At 38.7% G+C, this 21146-nt stretch overlaps 1 protein-coding gene across 1 annotated transcript in view; it reads left to right on the forward strand.

Moving 5' to 3' along the window:
* OCA2 (OCA2 melanosomal transmembrane protein) overlaps positions 1 to 21146 on the forward strand; it is a 191095-nt gene that overhangs the window by 43871 nt on the left and 126078 nt on the right. Inside the window, exons 7-10 of the mRNA XM_074860952.1 lie at positions 1082 to 1164; positions 1514 to 1667; positions 19626 to 19697; positions 20568 to 20633. Of these exons, the coding sequence (XP_074717053.1) occupies positions 1082 to 1164; positions 1514 to 1667; positions 19626 to 19697; positions 20568 to 20633 (375 nt within the window). The remainder of the gene's footprint in view (positions 1 to 1081; positions 1165 to 1513; positions 1668 to 19625; positions 19698 to 20567; positions 20634 to 21146) is intronic.

Below are 21146 nucleotides of genomic sequence, written 5' to 3' on the forward strand. Positions count from 1 at the left end.
GTGACAGGATGGTCTGCCTCTACTAGTGAGAGCACAAATGAACAATGCCATCAGTATTCCTGCTTATACCTAATCTCACAGTCTACAGCAAAATATTAGTCCCACTACCTCAGCATGGCAAAAAATACCATAATGGCAATTACTCTCTTAAACCACCCACCCCTGTAATGAGGAGGCTGCTGTAACTTGTGCTGCTGGCATTGATTCCCCAACTAGCCTTTGTGCTGCTGGGGGGCAGCCAGCACACGGTTGGAGCAGCCCACCTCTGCTGGCACGCCAGCCATGGTCCTGACATGAGTAGGTAGCCAAATTAACCTTCCCTGCATGCATGCTCCTCAGGCATTTCTCTGTGTCAGATGTTCAAAGCTGGCTGATTAAGCTGTTGTTTTTCTACACTTTGTAGCATACAGGGTCAGGACAGGCTTAGGATTTAGGCTACAATTAACCAAATTTGAAGTTTTTTAAAGTTTCTCTACTTTAAAAAAGAGAGAATATATGTATCTACATTTAAAGAGTGTATCTGCCTAAACTTGCATGAATATCAGTGTGTAGTAATGGGCAAAGTTTCAGAAAGTGTTTATCTTCTGAAAAGTTTTTATTTCTTTTTGCTCAGATCAGCAAACAGGAGTTTTGTTTACTGAAATTCTACTATGTCCCCTTCATAATATCTAGGGGTATGAAGCTGCCTCCAGGCCTTTCATGGTCTGTACCTTATGTATGTTTTCTTCCCAGGCAATCTTTGGGAGTGAACCATGTTGTTATCTTTTGAGCCTAATTGCCCTAGATGCTCCTTATAGTCAATGCAAAGTGTGATTTGGCATCCCTGCTCTGGACCACCTCCTGGAGGTGTCTCTCACTTCACTGGTTGAGTGGAGGAATGAGGACGAGTTTGCTCCAACCTGAATGCCTGTAATATACCTAATCAGGTGAAATTAATTTAGGCTAGTGTGTGTTATGCCCTGTCCACAAAAAATTCTCCTAAATGCACAGAAGAGAGAAAAAAGAGGAATAAAACCCTAGATCAGAGACATATCACTTCCACTGACTTTTATTAATATTGCCAAACGTGATTCTCTTGCAGGTGGTATACAACTGGTCTCTGCCCTTAAGTTCAAGAAGAAATCATCAAATCATCACAACTAGAACCTTTCAGATACCAAACAGGTTGGCTAAGAGACTGAGAAATGTTCCATTGGAGTAGTAGTTTACACAGACTTGACTATGACGGAATAGAAAATGTTTTAAAACTAAGCTATCACTGCCTGTTTCAGAGGGCCGGGAAAGGATGACTTGTTGCTTTTTAAATGATTTACAAGGCTGGTTTGTACATGAGTTGCTTTTGAAAGAATGCTATTTTGAGGGACAGAGTGAAAATGTTTGAAAAGTTGCTTGCAATTGCAAAGGTATAACACATATAAATATATTGATAGATACTCAATATAAAATTAATGCTTAAATAAAACTAATGACATTACATTCCAGAAATAAGCAAACCTTCTCTTTCTTTCACCAGAGGCACCATCTTCATAAACATTCAAGCTTTCCTACAGGAGCCTGGAAGTGTTCCTCTCTCCATGAAGCATCAGTACCTTCACGCAAATATAGAGACACAAGTAACAATTGCGTCCATCATCTTACTAGGTGTCTATGTGCTGATCATACTGGAAGTAAGCCAGTTTTGAACTTTGATTTTCTTTTTCCCCTATACTGTAAATGAGAGCACAAGGAAGGGGTTTATTCTTGAGCTTTAATACAGTTTTAAAACATATATGAATCCTTGCTGTACTGTGAGTGTTGCTAATGGCATGAATAAGATACATGCAAGGAAATTGTTCTGAATTGTAACTGATTTTGGCAAGTTATATTAATGTTACAGTGATCTTGTGTATTTTTCTATTAGGACCTATTAGTGTTTTAATATTTTAACAGCATTATAGTTTGGCTGTGAGAGTGAAATTAACTCTGGGTTATAAAAGGTGTGTAAAACCTGTTTTTAAGTTAATTATTTTTCCAGATAAGGTAAAAGAGAAAAAACTACTCCCAAGTCTTTCTCTGCAGGGCTGCTCACAATCCTCACCCAGCCTGTATTTGTGCATTGGATTGCCTCAACCCATGTGCAAGACTTTGCACGTGGCCTTGTTGAACTTTATGAGGTTTGCACGGGCCCACCCCTCAAGCCTGTCCAGGTCCCTCTGGATGGCATCACTTCTCTCCAGTGTGTCAACTGCACCACACAGTTTGGTGTCATTGGAAAACTTGCTGAGGGTGCACTCAATCCCACTGTCCATGTCACCAACAAAGATGTTAAACAACACTGGTCCCAGTACTGACCCCTGAGGAACGCCACTCATCACTGCTCTCCACTTGGACACTGAGGCAATGACGACAACTCTTTGAGTGCAACCATCCAGCCAATTCCTTACCCACCCAGTGGGTCAAATTTGACCCATTTGTCAAATCCATGTCTGTCCAATTTAGAGACGAGGGTGTCATGTGGGACAGTGTCAGATGCTTTGCACAAGTCCAGGTAGATGACATTGGTTGCTCTTCCCTTATCCACCAACTCTGTAACTCCATCATAGAAGGCCACAAAATTTGTCAGGTATGATTTGCCCGTAGTAAAACCATGTTGGCTGTAAGCAATCACCTCCTTATTGTCCATGTGCCCTAGCATAGTTTTCAGGAGGATCCGCTCCCTGACCTTGCTGGAAACAGAAGTGAGACTGACTGGCCTGTAATTCCCTGGGTCTTCCTTTTTTCTCTTTTTAAAAATGGGGGTTTTGTTTCCCCTTTTTCAGTCAGTGGGAACTTTACCGGACTGCCACAACTTCTCAAATATGATGGATAGTGGCTTAGCCACTTCATCTGCCAGTTCCCTCAGGACTCATGGATGTGAGTCCCTCAGGACTCTCATCAGGTCCCACGGACTTGTGCACCTTCAGGTTCTTTAGGTTCTTCAGGTGGTCTCAAACCTGATCTTCTCCTACAGTGGGTGGTTCTTCATTCTCCTAGTCCCCACTTTTGCCTTCTGTGTCTTGGGCAGTGTGGCTGGAGTACTTGCCGGTTGAGAGTGAGGCAAAAAAGTCATTGAGTACCTCAGCATTCTCCATATCCCAGGTAACCAGGTCTCCTGTTTCCTTCTAGAGACGGCCCACATTTTCCCTAGCTTTCCTTTTTCACCAACATATGTATTGAATCTTTTCTTGTTGCCCTTGACATCCCTGGCCAGATTTAATTCTATCAGGGCTCTGGCCTTCATAAACTGATCCGTCTGCTTGGACAAATTCTCTGTATTCATCCCAGGCTATCTGTCCTTGCTTCCACCCTTTGTAGGCTTCCTCTTTGGGTCTGAGCTTATCCAGAAGTTCCTTGTTCATCCATGCAGCCCTCCTGGTGTTTTTACCTGACTTTCTCATAATCATAGATACTTATAAGTAGATAGATGCTTATAAGTAAACTTTTTTGAATTTTAAAATGTGGAAAGACACCTATTGCATTACGATGTTAGCTGTTTTCTCCATAACATCTGTAGAAATGACAAATGCTACAATCAGAGTAAGTTTTAAACTATAAATATATAAACAAAACTTCCTCATGGATCTCTTGCAAAAGATCGATGTTAATGTTGTTAGAATATGTAATAGTGGCTACCTTATATTCACAATTTATAACTTTAGTGCCTGAAGTCCTGCTTTCTCAACACATTGCACTCTCTATTCCATTAGCAGTTATCACTATTAGAGAAATTAATTGGTGTTGCTGCAGGAGCAACCTCTCATGGACTTTAATTTTCAGTGTTGCTCTTCCCCATCTTTTATCAGTCTTTATTAGTTTCCTGTATTTTGTTCATTATCATTGGCAACTTCAGACAGTGTGGACACCCAAAGAAGTTTCAGAGATATATTTTCACATATTTTCTTATAACAATGAAGAAAGAGGAAGCTCATCTGTTTCTTTTTATCTGTTACAACTCACAAGAACAACCCAAAGGTGTGCCTCTTGCCCCTCCTGCACAGCCCTCTTCTCCAAACATGAGTCTTGTGCCCACAACCTCCTGAACCCCACTGTCCTCATCTTTTAATCCTTCCTCCCCCTTCTCCCCTTGTCCTTTGCTACCTTAGTCACCAGGGAGCGTGCAGAAGAACAGACCACAAGAGCTTCTGCCTCCTGCAGGTAGAAATGATGGGAAAAGCTGATGAAGTGAGAGGTTCCAGTTGGAAAATGAAGTGCATTTACTGTAATTTGTCATCTCCAAATTTGCACCACTGTAAAGACATAGAGTAAATTCTGCTTTGAGGCAGTTTTTACTGAGCCTCTATGTTGGCATGGAATTTCTAGGTCAATATATGTCAAGTACTAGCCCTTGATGGTGGAGAAGTCTTACTGTGTCGGGATGTGCTGTTCTTCAGAAAACATGTTAAGCTGTTGAACTTTGTTTCTTCAGACATTTATTTTAAGTGTTGTTTCTTTTGAAACTGATTATGTGTTATGTATTCATAAAATACAAATATGTTTCTGGAAAAAGAAGATGCCTCTTTAATTTCTAGTGATAACTTTTTTGATGCTTACCACAGATATGAATATTTTCTTACTTCATGATTCTACTCTGCCCCTTGAAGTTTTGGTATATTGCTTTGAACTCTCTTTAGATGGACATCTTTTAGTTACATTTTCTGTTTGAAATATTTTTTCTTTTTTTCCCCCCTATCTAATTATCCTTTCTTTCAGTAACTAGACATTCATTCACTTGAAATAGATTTTTTTCCAAATATTGATCAGTTCCCTCTTTTCATCTCAGTCTTCTTTCCCTTTCCTTTTCCCAGAGGACACAGGAGAAAAAAAATCTGCTCTTGTGGTATTTTTGAATTAATCTGTACTATTTTATAGACTTGTTGAAAACAACAAAATATTTAGTTTTGTTCTTAGAAGCGTACACTGCACAGGAAATTAAAACAAGTGTATGTTAAAAAAACAAAAAAAAGTGTGTCAGGTTTACCTTTGTTGATCTCAGCCCTACCATTTGACCCTTCAGGATTACTGAGGAGCGTAGGTAAGATGGTCTATAAGTATGTTTTCATGTTGGTTGACAGGGCCATCTGGTGTAAAGTGCTGATGTACAGAGTTCTATGCTGATGTTGCTGTACTAAATTAGTTCACAATGTATTTCAAGATAAGCTCTTTCTAGTTTTCATCCTCAAAATGTGTAGCCTCTTTTGATCGAGAGCTTGAAAAAAAATTCAAACAGAAAAATCTTAGAAAATTTTATTTTTACACTTTTCTGATCCAAACTTCTTTGTTCTTTCAGCTAAGAGTGCATTTTGTTTTTTGCCTTCTTTGACTTGCATTCTTCCTCCAGCAAAGCCTTTTACTGTGCATATAACTCAAGTGACTATTTACAACCCATTCACTCATGTTCAATAAGCAGGCACGTATGGTTGCGTCTGGTGGTACAGCATAGTCAAGGAAAAGTAGTGTGGATAAAATCTCATTGTTTCCTCTTTGCAATACAGTAAGATATATTTGATTTCTCCCCTTTTGCCTGTATTTGTATACACAGAGAATGGGATAATACACTGGTTACCCTGAAAAGAAATCTATCTACCTATCTACATCTTAGAATATCTTTTAATATTATAAACTTTTATTGGTATTTAGAAAAATTTCTTGAGTTGATAAAGCTCTTATTAGTAATTATTAACTGCATATTTGAAGCTATGTTGGAACTGCATTAGTTAGAAAGATGTAAGGAGGAATGTTAAAAATTTATTATTAAAAGACAGAGCTCATTAATTTGAATGAATTATTGTGTGCAGTTGTCCACTATTTTCCTTTAATAATATATTTGTTTTGTGTTGTGGGTTAAAATGGAGTGTTAGCTGTTTATGATACTTAAATGAGCCAGCAGAAACAAAAATTAAGGTAATGGCCTTTTTAAAGCTATTTTATAAAACATTTTTTTTAGTCAGGAGAAAAGGCAGAGTAATATTCATTTTATTAAATTTAAAAAGAAGATATACCAGTAGCACATCAAATGGCAGAAAAGCGATACCAGCAAGTATCAGAAATTCTGTGAAAGTCTCCATAGGGCTCGTTTTATCACAGGAGCTATCATCTAGTTTCATATCCTGTCTTGTAGGTAGCCCTAAGAAAGATCTTGCCAGGATCTTTCAAATGACATTTTAATGATCTGACATCTTGAATAACATTTTCATTTCTGTATTTCTCCTTAAAACACAAATACTTTAAAGTGCAAAATCTGGCCTTAAAAGCTCTAGCTTCTTACTAACATGAAGTATGGGCTTATAATCACAATTTTTATTATTTTAATGGAAATGGAGAATGTCACTTTCTTTCCATATTACTTTTCTATTATTAACTAGCTTAAATTATGAATAAACATCCCCTAAGCTTAATTTTTTTAACTCAAAGCAGAGTGATTTTTAATAGCATCTAACCAGCAGAAATTAGCTGGCAGAGAGCAAAACTTTGATGTAGTTCAGTCTGACCATTTTTCTAGTTTTGTGGACTGGTTTTACCAGTATTTCCTTGCAGGAAGCATGAATGAAATGAAATAAGATGTTTGTTATTATTGCTGTCTATGCTCACAGAGTCTAGTTTTTGCTTATTTCCAGTAATGAGGCTATTTATTTGCACATGGAAAATTATGCTTCAGAGAGGGAATAGGAAAACAGAAGAAAAATTCACTGGTATATGAAACATAATACTAAGTGATGGTAATAGGCTAATCTTAAGAGAATTTTTCTGATGAGGAGTCACAGAAACTAGTGATCAGCTTACTCAGCATGGTTTCCCACTTCCCATCCATTGTCGTATTGATCTGTCTTTAATATAGGCAGAGAAGAGTGTGAATTAGGGTGTTCTTACCTCCACATATATCCTACCAAAAGATTGGTAGTAATGGGACAGAAGAAAATTCATAGCCTTTATTGGAAAAGACGGTGTAAAAAAGAAAATTGTAGCTGTTGTTCTCCCTGGCTTTTGTGGGAGAGAATATATTCCTGCTGCTTTCATTTGTGCTGGGATGGAATAATAGTGAAGAGGAGTTAAAACATTGCCGTAGGAGTTGGCAGAAAATTAGGGTCAGGTTATCAGAACAAACCATCTATCCTCTGGTGAAGAGTCCGAGCCATAACTCACTGGGCAAGAATAAAAGTTTGCTCTCATCTACCCTCCTGTCTGGGGGGGGAGGGAGCAAAAGAGCCCAAGATCAGGGCAGAGCAGGAAAGCCAGTGCCCCTGGGTGTGTTGGTCAGCTTCCAGCAGGGCAAGGGTTCTCTCCTGCACACTTTTCCTTCCTTGAGAGACTACTGGTCCTAATTGGGGGAGAGAGAAGGCTGCCTTCATATTGTCTTGATTATCTGCAGTGTTTTACAGTGAGGTAGAAATGGAACCAAGAGGTAGGGGCTGGAGAGCGAACTTCCCAGCCTGAGGCAGAAATCATAAATGTTGTGACTCTGGGGGTTGAACACAACCTGAAACCAGTGTAGTGAAACCTAAACCATAAAATCCAGTAGAAAAACTTAGTTTGAAGAAAAATCTAGCTCCCTCTGGAGCAGGCTAGCTGTGTCCTTCCTGGGCAGCATGTAGTTGTGGGTCTGGTTTGGAGTCCTCATAGCTCAAACCACCATTACCCTTCAAAAGTCTACTCTTTTTTTTCTATTTTTTTTTCCCCAACTGAAAATGTGCAGTATAATGAGGGCAGTCTTGCAATCCCCATGAATAATGCTTTTAGGATATAAACTCAGGGGGTGCATTAAGAATAATATCAAGGCACGTTGAGCAGATGGAGACAGCAAAGCCTGTTGAGATAGATGCTGGAGGACTGGATTGGGCAAAGAGATACAGACATGGGGCAGATCCATCTGTCCTGGCCCCCAGGGTGAAATATTCATCAAACAGTTCTCCCAGAGAGAAGAGCCTGGGACTGAGCTAGCAATTAAGCAATACGGACTATCAAGGTTCCCTGCCTTTCTCTGATTTAGGAGGAGGGTGTGACATCTGTCCATTTTGAGAGGTTCAAAAGTGACTTTAAAACAGCTGTGCAGGAGCATTACAAGTTGCTCCTTATGAGGAGCGTTGGATCAGTACCCCTGAGGTGCTTGGATTTCTACTGCTTGGGTAGAGCAGAGCCCCTACCACCAGCAAGGAGGCTTCAACAGGACAGAGCCAGCAACAGTTAGATAAACTACAGTCATTTTTACCTGCTGTAACTGCAACAAAGGAAGTGTAAAGGAAGCAGAGTGCTCTAAGACAAGGACAGGATAAGTTTAAATTCAAACAAATATACAGTATAACAGCGAGCAAAATTCTCAGCTGGATCGCAGCTTGATATGTTATAACAACGATTTTGTATTATTAATCCAATATGAATATTGATTTTACACCGACTATTGCCTGTGTAATTGTTAGATCTATCTTGGTAGAAGTCTGGCTCTGCTTTGAATATGTGTGCTTTAAGGAAAAATATCTTCTTTTGGGTGCTATGATACTTCTGTAGTATGTAAATTTGCCTTAATTAAGAACTTAATAGGAAAAAATTGCCACTGGATGGTGCTGCTTGCTATTCTAAGGACTCAGTAGGATTGTCTGCTTTAAAAGATTCTGCCACCCAGGCTTCACTTTTTACAAAATGATATTTTTTTAAATAATAAGATTCATATTTTCAACACTAAGTGTAAAAACTAATTTCCAAATGTCTGCTTTATATTAAAACTAATTCTGAACTGTATTTTGTCCAATCTGTGAAAGACTGTCAAGCACAAATGTGTTGCCCTGCCTTGCATTCTCTGTATGTTTTAGGTTGTTTTTTTTCCTTTCTGTTTGAGACAGTCAGTAGAACATTATATTAGCTTAACTGAATGCTGCTGTTCAGCTTCTACCCTGCCTATGGCAACCAGAGGGGTAGAGAGCCATGTAGTCTTAAACTTTTAGCAAGGTGTTAGAACACACATATGCTTCTAACAGACACAAATAAGAATGAGAACCACTCAACTTCTTTTGGGTCCTCAAATGATGTCTTCTGTCAGCAAAAGCAAGGGCAAAAGTGAATGAACAAACATGAGAGAGTGTAGGCTTGGAGGAAGATGTGATGACATGATCTAAAGAGGAAAAAAAAATCCAGAGAAGAAAACTGGAGTGAGAAAAAGAGGAGATGTCAGAGATGGAAGACTCTCCAGAGGAACTACTGTCTAGAGCTGAAAGCTTCCTGTAAAGGTAATGCAAGTGCTGCAGTTTGCCGTACTGTTGCTCATAGTGCATGGCTGTAATTCTGTATGTCTGTATTAGCCTGATGTTAAAAGAAGGCTGACAAAGATTCACATAGGTGAAGTAAAATAGTTTGCCCCTCACTTTTGTGATTTGTTCCATGTAATTTCTTTACTAGAAATTCACAATTTCATTAGTCTTGAGGATGCTGAGATAACTGGGGAAAAACAGATGGTGTCATCTTCAGTTTTAGAAAATGTTCTGAAACTTCAAACATAATGAGGGTCTTGCAGTCCCCTCAACTAATGCTTTTAGGACACAAAAACAAGGGGGTGCACTGGAAATGCTACCAAGGCATGTGGAGTGGATGGAGGCAGCAAAGCTTGCTGAGATAGGTGCTGGAGGGCTGAACTGACCCTTGTAAAAGGGTCTTGCAAAAGGGTTTTGCAAGACTGAAAGCTTGTTGCCGGATCAGCCTGTAGATATACAACAGCTTTGGTCATGTCACCCCACAGTAATGGTCTGGTTTATCATCTTCTAGGTAGCAACATTAGTCCTTTACTGGCTCATGACCAGACCTCCTTTAGTCACATAGTGTATGTTTTTTGTAGCTTAAATATTACAGGAGTGACGTGCCTTGGCACATAAAAATGATCACCATCCTGTCTTTCCACAGGGCTCTGCTTTCTATTAATCTGACCTGACTCAAGGCCCTGATTTACAGAACATCAGCTCATTCATCTCTGTGTGCCTCTGTTCAATTTCGCATTGAGACAAACCCCCTAAATTCATATCAAATAAAAAGACTCACTTTTAAAATTTTACTCTGAGGAGCTCTGAAATGATCACGTTACTGGATATTCCCCTTCTGGTGTTTCCTGGAGGTGTATAAATATAATTTGCTTACATCAGAGCCATCCTAACGGGTAGAAGCTGGAAAACATCCACCTGTAGCTGTAATGACATAGATATGGCAGACTCCTCTTTTTTGTATGAATCCAATAGAAATATTTATGATGTATGATGCTATACCTTTTTATCCCTAGTTCACATTAGCAATATTCTGAGGTGGGAGGTTATTTCAAAACCAGACTCAACTTAGAAGTCAAGCAGTCATTTCGACCCTCATTATAAAGGAATAAACCCTCTTCTGGATCCTCTGGCCAACAATGAACAAATGCTGTTTCCCTCCTTCCTTCCTGGCTCTACACTTTTTTCTTCAGCTTTGCTTTTCTCCCAGGTTTCCAAGTCTTGTTCATCACTGCTTGCTGTTTGCTGAGAAAACTGGGTAGGCTAAAGCTTCATGCTGATACGAAACATTGAATTAACTGGTTCAAAGTAGCCCTTGAATGCTGCAAGGATAAACATATCCTTACTGTATGAAATGAACAAGACTATTGAAACCCTTATATTTTCATGCCTTGGAAACTTGGGGGAAAGAATTAATCAGATAATTTATTCACAGAAAATAATTTGATCTCCTTAAGTCTCTCTCTCTCTCCAACTATGCATTGTGTTTTACATATATAAAGAATTGATGTCAGCTGGTGAAACTTAATGTAGTTACTTAATCATAGAATTTCAAGGCTATCTTTCCTAGACAAAAGTACCAAGATATCCCTGCCTTGTGTTTCTTGGCCTCTTCAGTCAACATACCATAGGAATAAAAGTGAACTTACACAGGCTTGTCTTGGATACCATGTAGCATCACCTTCGATTTAAGATAATCATCTTGTGTAGTGTCATTTTATATTTTGAAACACTGAATTAGAAAGTGGCAAATAGGTGCCTTCTATGCATTTCGGTAAGGCAGGGTTATTTATACCATAACTTTCTCCACTGACATTGACAAGTAGTTTGGCACACTATCTGAATAAAAAAGGATATTATAACCGAATGTCATAGATAGGGTTGTGTAGATGTTCTTCAGGAGTAACAGAGTTTGCTATAGAACGTAATGTTTCTATTTAAGAACCCCAAGTCTTTTGGGAATTTATCTGTAGCTTATTGAATGTGTATGGAATATTATTTTCACAGTTAAAGGGATCAGCCATTTACTGTGCAATTAATAAGAATGCATGTTAGTACAGAAATACACAGCTAATGTTTCCAAGTTGACAGACGTCTCCAGTCTGGGCTCTTAACTGATCTTGGGCACATATTTCATACATATGGTAAGACTATTATACTGAATCATTGAATTGTTGTAAAAATGAGTAAGCTGTTGGTCCAGGTTTTTTTGTTTGTTTGGCTTTTTTTTTTTTTTTTTTTTCCCCAGCAAGGCATACTTATGTACAGTGATGCAGTTTTGACATATTTTGAGTTACAAAAATGAGATTAATAATAAGATTTTCTAAAAATTTAGCCTAGTATAAAGTCTTATTTTTTGATTCACATGTCTGCATGTATAGAATACGTATAGATAGTGTCCTTATTTTCAGACAAAGATATAAATAGCTTTTCCTGCTGTCACTGATTTTTTTGATGCTTGTAGTCACTTTGGGATCCTTGATACACATCATCTTTCAGCAGCTGTACACTACATGCTTGCCTCAAGAGCTGCTTTAGTCCATCCCTGAATACTGCATCAGTATGTGTCATACCTTCTAAACTATGTCAACCATCTCCCTTTTGCTTCATTAAAATCCCTACAGAATTTATTTGCTATTGCTTAACTAAGTAATTCTAAGGCAATTAATTTTCTGTTAGCATTCCTTTTGCACTAGCTTTTGAGAGACATCCCCTGTAAGGGGAAGACTGCTGTGTGGCTGAAGAAGCTGCAGAACTGCTTCTGCAGAGCTCATGTAGGGAGCAAACTGAGGGGAGGAGGGTGAGGAGGTAAGGCTTTAGCTGCCACCACCAGATGATGGGGAGGTATGTTGCTATGCCTTTGCTAACTGGTTTGGTTAGACTCTTTAATATAGGTGAGCATGAAGAATATCAGGTAAATATGCCTGGCTCCACTGACCTTCCTTTTCTGCTACTCTAATCTCATCTGTATCTGACTATATCCTGTATTTCTAGTCTATCGGTTTATATTCTGTCCAAATTGTGCAATTTGTCAGTATTAAAGCAAATTTCCATGAATTAAGAATTTGATGCCATTCCGCTTTGAAGTGGATCTAGTGCAGGACAGAGTTCAAAGTATTACAAGGCTTTTTTTGACCCTTGTTGTTTTCTAACATAAGCCTAAAATTTCAGTTATTTTGCTTGACAGAGGTAGGAAAAATTACCTAAATTAGTAAGCTAAATTACCATTTTTTTTTTCCTGCAAATTTCAGTTTTGATTTCAGCTTCTGATGTCAGTTTCAGGCTTTGGCATTAATTTTCCAAACTATAAGCGGATCAAATACATGTAATATGAAAGACTGAATTTTCATCTGTATCCTGCTAAAACAGCTGGAATAGTCCAAGGCAAAGCAGACCACCAAAATTTATAAAGTATGTGACAGCAAATGATATGATAATTTCCATCAAGGGATCTGACTGAGGAACATGTTTCCAGAGGCAGTCAGGCTAATACTATCTTGATTATCTTTAGGAAAAACACACTCTTTTTCTTTGAAAAAACCCCTCTTCTGCTGCTGAGGATATCTTCTTTTAACCCAGTAAACCCTTATTAAAACATAAAAAGGAATAGATATAAAATGTAAAGGCAGAGAAAAAGTTATCCTAGAGTAAATTTTACTCCCCTTCTCTCCCTCCTTGTCCCCTGAGAATAAAGAATTGATCTAGAGAATTTATAAAGTCTAAGAAGGATTTGGCTGTTGATTTTATAGGGAAGGTCTCAGCTACTCTGGAGGTAGGTGAAAAATGCATAAACCCCATACATGGCTATAGGGTTGGGAATAACCACCTCCTGGAGCACATGTTGCACGAAGAACGACTGAGGGAACTGGGGTTGTTTAGTCTGAAGAAGAGGAGGCTGAGGGGAGACCTCATCACCCTCTGCAACTACCTGAAAGGAGGTTGCAGAGAGCTGGGGATGAGCCTCTTTAACCGAGTAATAAGCGACAGGACCAGAGGTAATGGCCTCAAGTTGCACCAGGGAAGGTTTAGACTGGATATTAAGAAGTATTTCTTTACAGAACAGGTTGTTAGGCATTGGAATGGGCTGCCCAGGGAGGTGGTGGAGTCCCCATCCCTGGAGGTGTTTAAGAGTCGGGTCGACATAACACTGCGGGATATGGTGTAGTTGGGAACTGTCAATGTTGGGTTGATGGTTGGACTGGATGAACTTCAAGGTCTTTTCCAACCTAGACAATTCTGTGATTCTGTGAATGCTGCCACTCTATAAAATGAAAATTAATTTCTTAGTAAAACAAGCTGTTTAATGCAACAGGCTTCACTGGAGAAAAAAATGGATAAGAAATTAATTCAGGCTGCATTTGAAGCTTTAAAGTCACTGAAAATCACCTTTCAACTGTCATTTATCACTTATAAAGAAGGACTTGTGGAAATAAAATGTTTGGTGTGATGTATCATTTATCAAATATCTTCAGAAACACATTTTAGAAATATGCATGCCCTGGATTTCAGCTGGGAAATGTATGCTCTGAAATAGCACACAGGTCACCATTCAGTTGGCTTCTAAATAGTTTCCTTTTACCTCCTGGAGCACTGTACAAGATAAAGAGTTTGGAATTTTGAATCATTTTTATAATGATGCTGTTGCAGTCTACCAAAATATTTGATGAACTCTGTGCAAACATTCCAAAGCACTTTCAGATAGATAAAGACATTTATACCTGGAGAAGGTCTAGGTTGTCCAAATCCAGTTTGCATTATAGCTCTGGAAATGTATATTTTTAATTAATATCAAGCACAAAGACTTGTGGCGTAAATGGTTTAGGTTGCTTTCATGTCTTACCTTATAATTAACTCCTGAATTAAGAGTATGGAAATGATCATACAGAACCAGCATCCAGCACATAGTGTTTATCACACAGCAGGCAATCATGACACAAACTTTCTGCAGATAATTATGAAATGAGATCGCTATAGAAGTTTTTCCAAATCTTTGTCCATTCTGAATTGATCCTATAGCATGACCCTATGGTGTTGCCATCATCAAAGCTACACTGTTGATGTTAATTTTAAGGGACTCCATTGTTGCAGTTTTGGGTGTTTTTGTTACTTATATAAAATTCTGTAAATATCTGTTCCCTTTTTTGAAATTTCTTCAGCTCTCAGCCTAGTGATATCCTGTATCAGTGAGCTCTATGACTGCGTTGTGCATTGTAAAGAGTGAAGTCTGGGCTGCACTGTTTCCAGTAGCAGTTTGTATTGAGATAACTGTCCCTTTGTAAAAGTCAAGCACCATCCTTTGCTGTTTCATTAAGTCAGGACTGCTAGGCATTCTTCAGACAAAAATAAATATGATGTTGGTCGTGAAGATGCCCCTTCTGCAAAGAGATTATAAGGTTTGCAGTTAGGTTGGGAGGTGGGGATCTCTACCATGCAAACTGATAGACTAAAAGCTTTGTATCTTCCTTGTCTGTTCTGACTTTTATGTATAAATGGCCATTGCTTGTTTTTTTAAGAAACCTTTCCAAGAAACAAGGCAAGGAACTTTTATAATAAGTGCATTTTGCAGAGTGTGCTAAAACTGACTGAATCATTCAAGTGTGGGGATCCAATTGTGGGATGGAAGAAAAAAGAATGAGAAGAAAATAAGAAGTCACTTTGACATGTGGCTTTGACAGAATGAGAAGGGCCAAAGAGGGTGGGAGCATGTGAGGAGATATTTATGTGCAAGAGAGTGGAAAAAAAAATGCAGATAAGAGGCAAGTTGGAGAGAGAATAAAAGATGAGACAGAAGAGCTGTTAGGAGATGTGCAGGATGGAAAGAATTTTAGTGATGTTTTTTGTCAAAGGAATGAGTACTGTGTTGCTGGACAGTGGTCCAGGCAAGAGTTTATCAGTGCTGGGAGATGGATTTTGAAAAAGAGAGATGAAATAGAGAGGAAAATATAGGTACCATAATAAGATCTACAAGAGGTATTGACTACTTCAGTGTCTTTGATGAGGACATGTTACACTGAGTCTTGCACCTGAGTTCGGTCACCCTTGCTACTGAAGTAACATTTGGCCCACTGTTTCCTTCTGTTTCTATTCCTAGCTTGTAAAATAAAAAGTCTACCCAGTCAGACTGATGCAGCCAACCCAAATTTGTGGTCTTAGAGGCAATTCCTATTTGAAGGAGAAACTCATTATTAATCAGGGTTCTTTCAGTGTAACTGTCTTCTCTTACTAGAGAATTCACAAAGGTATGCACTTTCTCAAGCATGAGAAGGATCAGATGAATATAGATGATTTCTCACTTAATCTTTTAAAATGTCTCTAAATTCGGAAGTCCACCAAAACTCTCAGCTTTTCTGGAGTTAAATCTCTGTGTTAGTTTATTTCTGAGCTCTTTCAATTCTGTACCTGAGCTTTTGTTCATGGATTCACTCTGAGATTCATCCTGAAATGATGCTCATCCTCCTGCCAGGCTTCAAAACGGTTTGAATCACAGAATCATTCAGGTTGGAAAAGACCCTTGGGATCATCGAGTCCAACCATCAGCCCTAATCTACAAAGTTCTCCCCTACACCATATCCCCCAGGATCTCATCTAAACGACCCTTAAACACATCCAGGGATGGTGACTCCACCACCTCCCTGGGCAGCCTATTCCACTGTCGAACCCCTCTTTCTGTGAAAATTTTTTTCCTAATGTCCAGTCTAAACCTCCCCTGTTGCAGTTTAAAACTATTCCCTCTTGTTCTATCGCTACTTATCTGTGAGAAGAGACCAGCACCAACCTCTCTATGATGTCCTTTCAGGTAGTTGTAAAGAGTGCTGAGGTCTCCCCTTAGCCTTCTCTTCCTCAAACTAAACAGTCCCAGCTCCTTCAATCACTCCTCATAGGATCTGTTCTCCAGGCCCTTCACCAGCTTTGTTGCCCTCCTCTGCACTCGCTCCAGCACCTCGATATCTCTCTTGTATTGAGGTGCCCAAAACTGGACACAATACTCCAGGTGTGGCCTCACCAGTGCAGAGTACAGGGGGACTATCACCTCCCTGCTTCTGCTGGTCACACTATTCCTAATACAAGCCAGGATGCCGTTGGCTTTCTCGGCCACCTGGGCACACTGCCGGCTCATGTTCAGCTGCTTGTCAATTAGAACCCCCAGATCCTTCTCTTCCAGACAGCTCTCCAGCCACACCTCCCCAAGCCTGTAGCGATGCATGGGGTTGTTGTGGCCCAAGTGCAGCACCTGGCACTTGGCCTTGTTGAAGCTCATCCCGTTAACGTTGGCCCACTGATCCAATCTATCCAAGTCTCTCTGTAGAGCCTCCCTATCCTCATGTAGATCGACACTCCCGCTTAACTTGGTTCATCTGCGACCTTACTGATGATACACTCTATGTCCTTATCAAAATCATCAATAAAGATGTTAAACAGAAATGGTCCCAACACTGAGCCCTGAGGAACACCACTTGTGACTGGCCACCAGCTGGATTTAACTCCATTGACCACCACTCTCTGGGACCGTCCATCCAGCCAGTGCTTGACCCAGCAGACCGTTTGCTCATCCAGGCCATGGGCAGCCAGTTTTTCTATGAGAATTCTGTGGGGAACTGTGTCGAATGCTTTTTGAAAATCCAGGTAGACAACATCCACAGCTTTTCCCTTGTCCAATAGTCGGGTCTTCTTGTCATAGAAGGAGATCCATACTATTTTCCAAAAGAATAATAATGGATTTTTACCTAATATAATGCCCTCCAAATGTGTGTTAGATGGAACTGTGGTTCAAAGAGAGTCACAGGTTATAACCTGCATCTCTGAATTTCTGCATTTGTAAACTTTAAATATGCCTTTACAAATATATTATTTGTTTGGAATTTTCTTTATGTGAAAAGAAGATTAAAGAGTAATCAATTCTTTCCTAAACCTCCCCAAATTTCAACTTTTGAATATTTACATGTCTCAGAGTTTACAGATGTGTGCTCTCTAGGCTATATTTTACTGTATAACTTTCACTTGATAGTTTGCTGGAAGGAAGAGTTGTACATTTGACAAGTTTTTTGTAACAGAGCTTTTCACCTGAATAGTCTTTGTTCATTCTTCAGGATATACTTCTGTATATCCTTCTTGGAAAATCACCAGGATGAAGGAACTGACAGATGACTGCATTTTTACAGCATTTTTTCCCCGTCTTTCTGCAGAAATTAAAGTAAATTTCACCCACAGGAGACAGCAAACTCCTGGAAACTGAAGATGCAGTCAACCCAATGTATGCAATTAAGTATACAATGGTGACAGCAAAAATGCTTATGTGGAACCATCCAAAAAATCTAAAGGAAATCAAATCTCGGAAAAGCCATCATATCTTTCTGAGAACTGAAAAAGAGCTATCTAACATGGGTGGTGATTAGATGAGGAGAAAGCCTCCAATCTGAGGAAAGTTGAGGATTCCCCAGTAGCTTACCCTTGAACTTTGCCCTGGTAAGAAGCTGAAGTCCTTCCCTAACTGACATCTCTGCTTCTTGTCTTTTACTGGAGAGAACTGTAAGGTCTAATTGCTGTACCCTGTCATCAGCCACAAACAACTATCGAATGTTATCGAATGCTCCCCACCTTTGCAGAATCAGAAGGGCCATACGTGGGTGTTCATATCAATGCTCTGAAACTGGAGATCAAAGATGAAACAATGACTTATCACACACATTTCTGTGGGAGCTGGTGTTTTTGTGGTGTTCTGTGGGAGCTGTAATTAGTGCTATGTACTTTTAGGTCATTAAGACATAAAAATCTTGGTCTGATCTCCTGCTTTGTCACTATGAATAGGTTATTCTCCAGTGTATTTTGAAGAAAAACGTAGGAGAATGAGACAGATTTTTCTATTGACTCCTAGATGAGTCATCTATGTGTTTATTTTTCTAGTAATTTGGTAAATTGCTTAGTTGTTTACCATTAACATTAAAAATTTATGTTCAAGGAGAAAAAACAAAACCAAATCTTTCATTTTTTCTTTACAAGCAGATGGCAGGGCCTTGAGATGTCCACATCCTATTGTTTCTTATCAGCAAAATATTTCTTATTAAATTAGCAGCAAAAGAAATATTTCTAGACTGCTTTATTTCTTTCTCAGGAATAATTCTGATTTGTGTCTGAATAATATTTAAACACATTAATAATAAGTGTTGTTAATTTGATTCAGTCTTTTGTAGTGTGATTTCCATTAATTACATTCTTACTTTAACTGAATTATTTTACACAATCTGCGATCTTCCAGACATAATGGATTAAATAACTACAAATGAGCACTTGGAGGAAAAAGCACATTTTCAGGGCATGCTTGCTTTTATACTTTCTCCTTCAGGATTTTAAGTGCAATTTATTCATTAGGTATATAGACATGGGCAAGTGTCTGTATACTGTAGTAATTGTTGCAGTATTAAATGAATGTCCGTGTTATGATCAGAGGTTTGACTGCTATTTTTAGATGCATTGCTTGTATGCTAGAGAAACATTAGAGATGGAGGAGAACTGTTCAAGGTTAGGTTAGTCTATACTCTGGTGAAAGCAACTTTTGAGTAACTGAGTAGACTGTAGAAAAGGTGTCCAGCAGATTTTAGTTGAAGTATATGTCTTTCTGGAAGCCAAAATACTTTGTAGAGAAAATGCTAATGTAAAAAACACACTTTATGAAGGAAGAAAACTCTGTGTGTGTGAGACAGAAAGCTGGGGCACAGGGTTGACAGATCTATCTGTGCCCCAGACCACAAATTGTACCTGGAAACTCAAAGTCCAGTATATCTGTGTGTGTTGTAGGATGGATCTGCCCCAGGTCTGAGCTATTTGCTTAGGAATTGCTTCATAGACATTGGAGATGAACAAGCACCTATAAAGAATGAGGTGGATCACCTCCTGGGCACACATCTTCTTCCCATGGGCTGTGAAGGGAAGCCAACAGGACTAGGCTGTTTGATCCTTAAGTTAGGGAAGATAAATTGCTTGTAAATTGCTTTCCTTCTTGTGTCACCCATTGGCAAATAGAAGTAACTGGTGCTGAAGTCCCTTCTCTGCTTTGAGATCAGAGCTGACACTTCCTAGCAGGGTTTTGCACAGGCATGTTTTTTTTGGTTGGGTGTTTTTTTTTGTTGTTTTTGTTTTTTTTTTTGTTGTTTTGTTTTGTTTTTTTTTTAATAACATGCTATAGTGAGGCAAGGTAATCAGCCATTCTCTGGGCAGGTGTTTTTGAAGGGGGGTGGTGTGGAATAAGAAAAAAAAAAACCCAAACAAACTAAGAAAAGAATAAACTACCAGAATTTTTATAATTTTCCCTCCTCCTTTTTAATAGTAAGAAGATGTTTAGAGGACTCTCTGGTCAATTCTTATCCTTTGTTGCAGATTGTTCACAGGACCCTTGCAGCGATGCTGGGCTCTCTGGCAGCTTTAGCCACCTTAGCTATTGTTGGGGAGGTAAGTTACCAAACTGTAAGTGCTTACTTTATTTCTGGTTATGATATAAATTTCCATGTTTGCCCTGTTGTGACTGGGGACATGACAGAGCAGTGTTTTTTAAGAGAGAGAGATGGTAGGGCAGATATTGGGATGGGGAAACATTTTGGGGAAAACAAGTCAGCCTAAGGTATGGACAAGAAGAGTAGAAAAAAGTCAGTTGATGCTGTTTTGTTCTGATTTGCAGGCAGCTGAGTACAACCATTTTCAGCTTAATTCAGAGTTACTTTAACACTATTATTTTTAATAATGTTAGGTTACCAAGCAGACCTAAATGGAAATACTTATGCTACCCTGAATAATTGCACCTCATGCTTACACCTTCCAATTCTTTTGTTTCCCCTCCTTGTTTACTCTTAGTTGATATTTAGTGAAACCTCTGACTGATTTTCTCTTGTTTTCCTTGTAACTGGTCACCACAACACTGCTATGTTCCCTTAAATTCCCTCCAGTTAGTTCACAGATGAAGTGGTATGCTTTTGTTCTCTTACCAAACAGGAAACTGGGGTGTATGATATAATTCAGTTATCTTTTATTTCTGTAGTGTTATGTAAGGACCAATTAGATAAACCCAATAGCGTAATGTAGGCTTTTGATAATGACCCACTTAGGATACCAATAGTATTTTGAATCAGTAATAATAATAGTAGTAGTAGTAGTAATAATAACAGTAATAATGGAGTCCTTTTTGTGTACTTTGTAGGAACACTTACTAATTTCCATCATAGCTTATTTAAATGGTTCATCAATTAAGTGGAGTTTGTATTTCATAGCTAATCACAAGTTAGGTGTTTCAAGGCATTCACTGGTAATTGTATTTTTTGATTGCAGAGGCCAAGTATGGTCAAAGTGGTGGAGTGGATTGATTATGAGACACTGGCGCTGCTGTTTGGAATGGTAACTAAAATATATCTTTTGCTCTAAATGTGCTGAAATAATCACATTCAATATAGAGATGTTTCCTTTTTAAACATTTTGTTAGTTCTACTTTACTGAAACATGTTATGATGAAAATTTGGGCCTTAAGGGGTTTATCAAAAAAGAGGATGATCAGACCTCTGAAGGAGCCTTTTGAAAATGTTGATCCTTTTCTATTTTTAAAAAAATCTGTAAAATCGTGTTGATAACATACTAAACTAACCTTGAAGTCTATAAATGGAAAGACCTGTTTAAGTGCCAAGTATTATCACTCTTGTTTATCTTGTTAATTTTGTTTACTCAAAACCTTCCTCAAACACACTCTGTTGGAAAAGTAATTTTCTTTGTCTTAGTCAGTGCTATGTTTGGAGCCAAAATAAGCAAACCAGAAATGGAGGAGAAATATCTGATTAGATTGTAATCATATATTATTTTAATCACTTTGCCCAGAGCTATTTATGGTTAAAAGGGTTGTCCAAGTGCTATTAAACT

Source organism: Strix uralensis, chromosome 2 (genome assembly GCF_047716275.1).
Source record: "Strix uralensis isolate ZFMK-TIS-50842 chromosome 2, bStrUra1, whole genome shotgun sequence".
In the NCBI taxonomy this organism is placed as follows: domain Eukaryota; kingdom Metazoa; phylum Chordata; class Aves; order Strigiformes; family Strigidae; genus Strix; species Strix uralensis.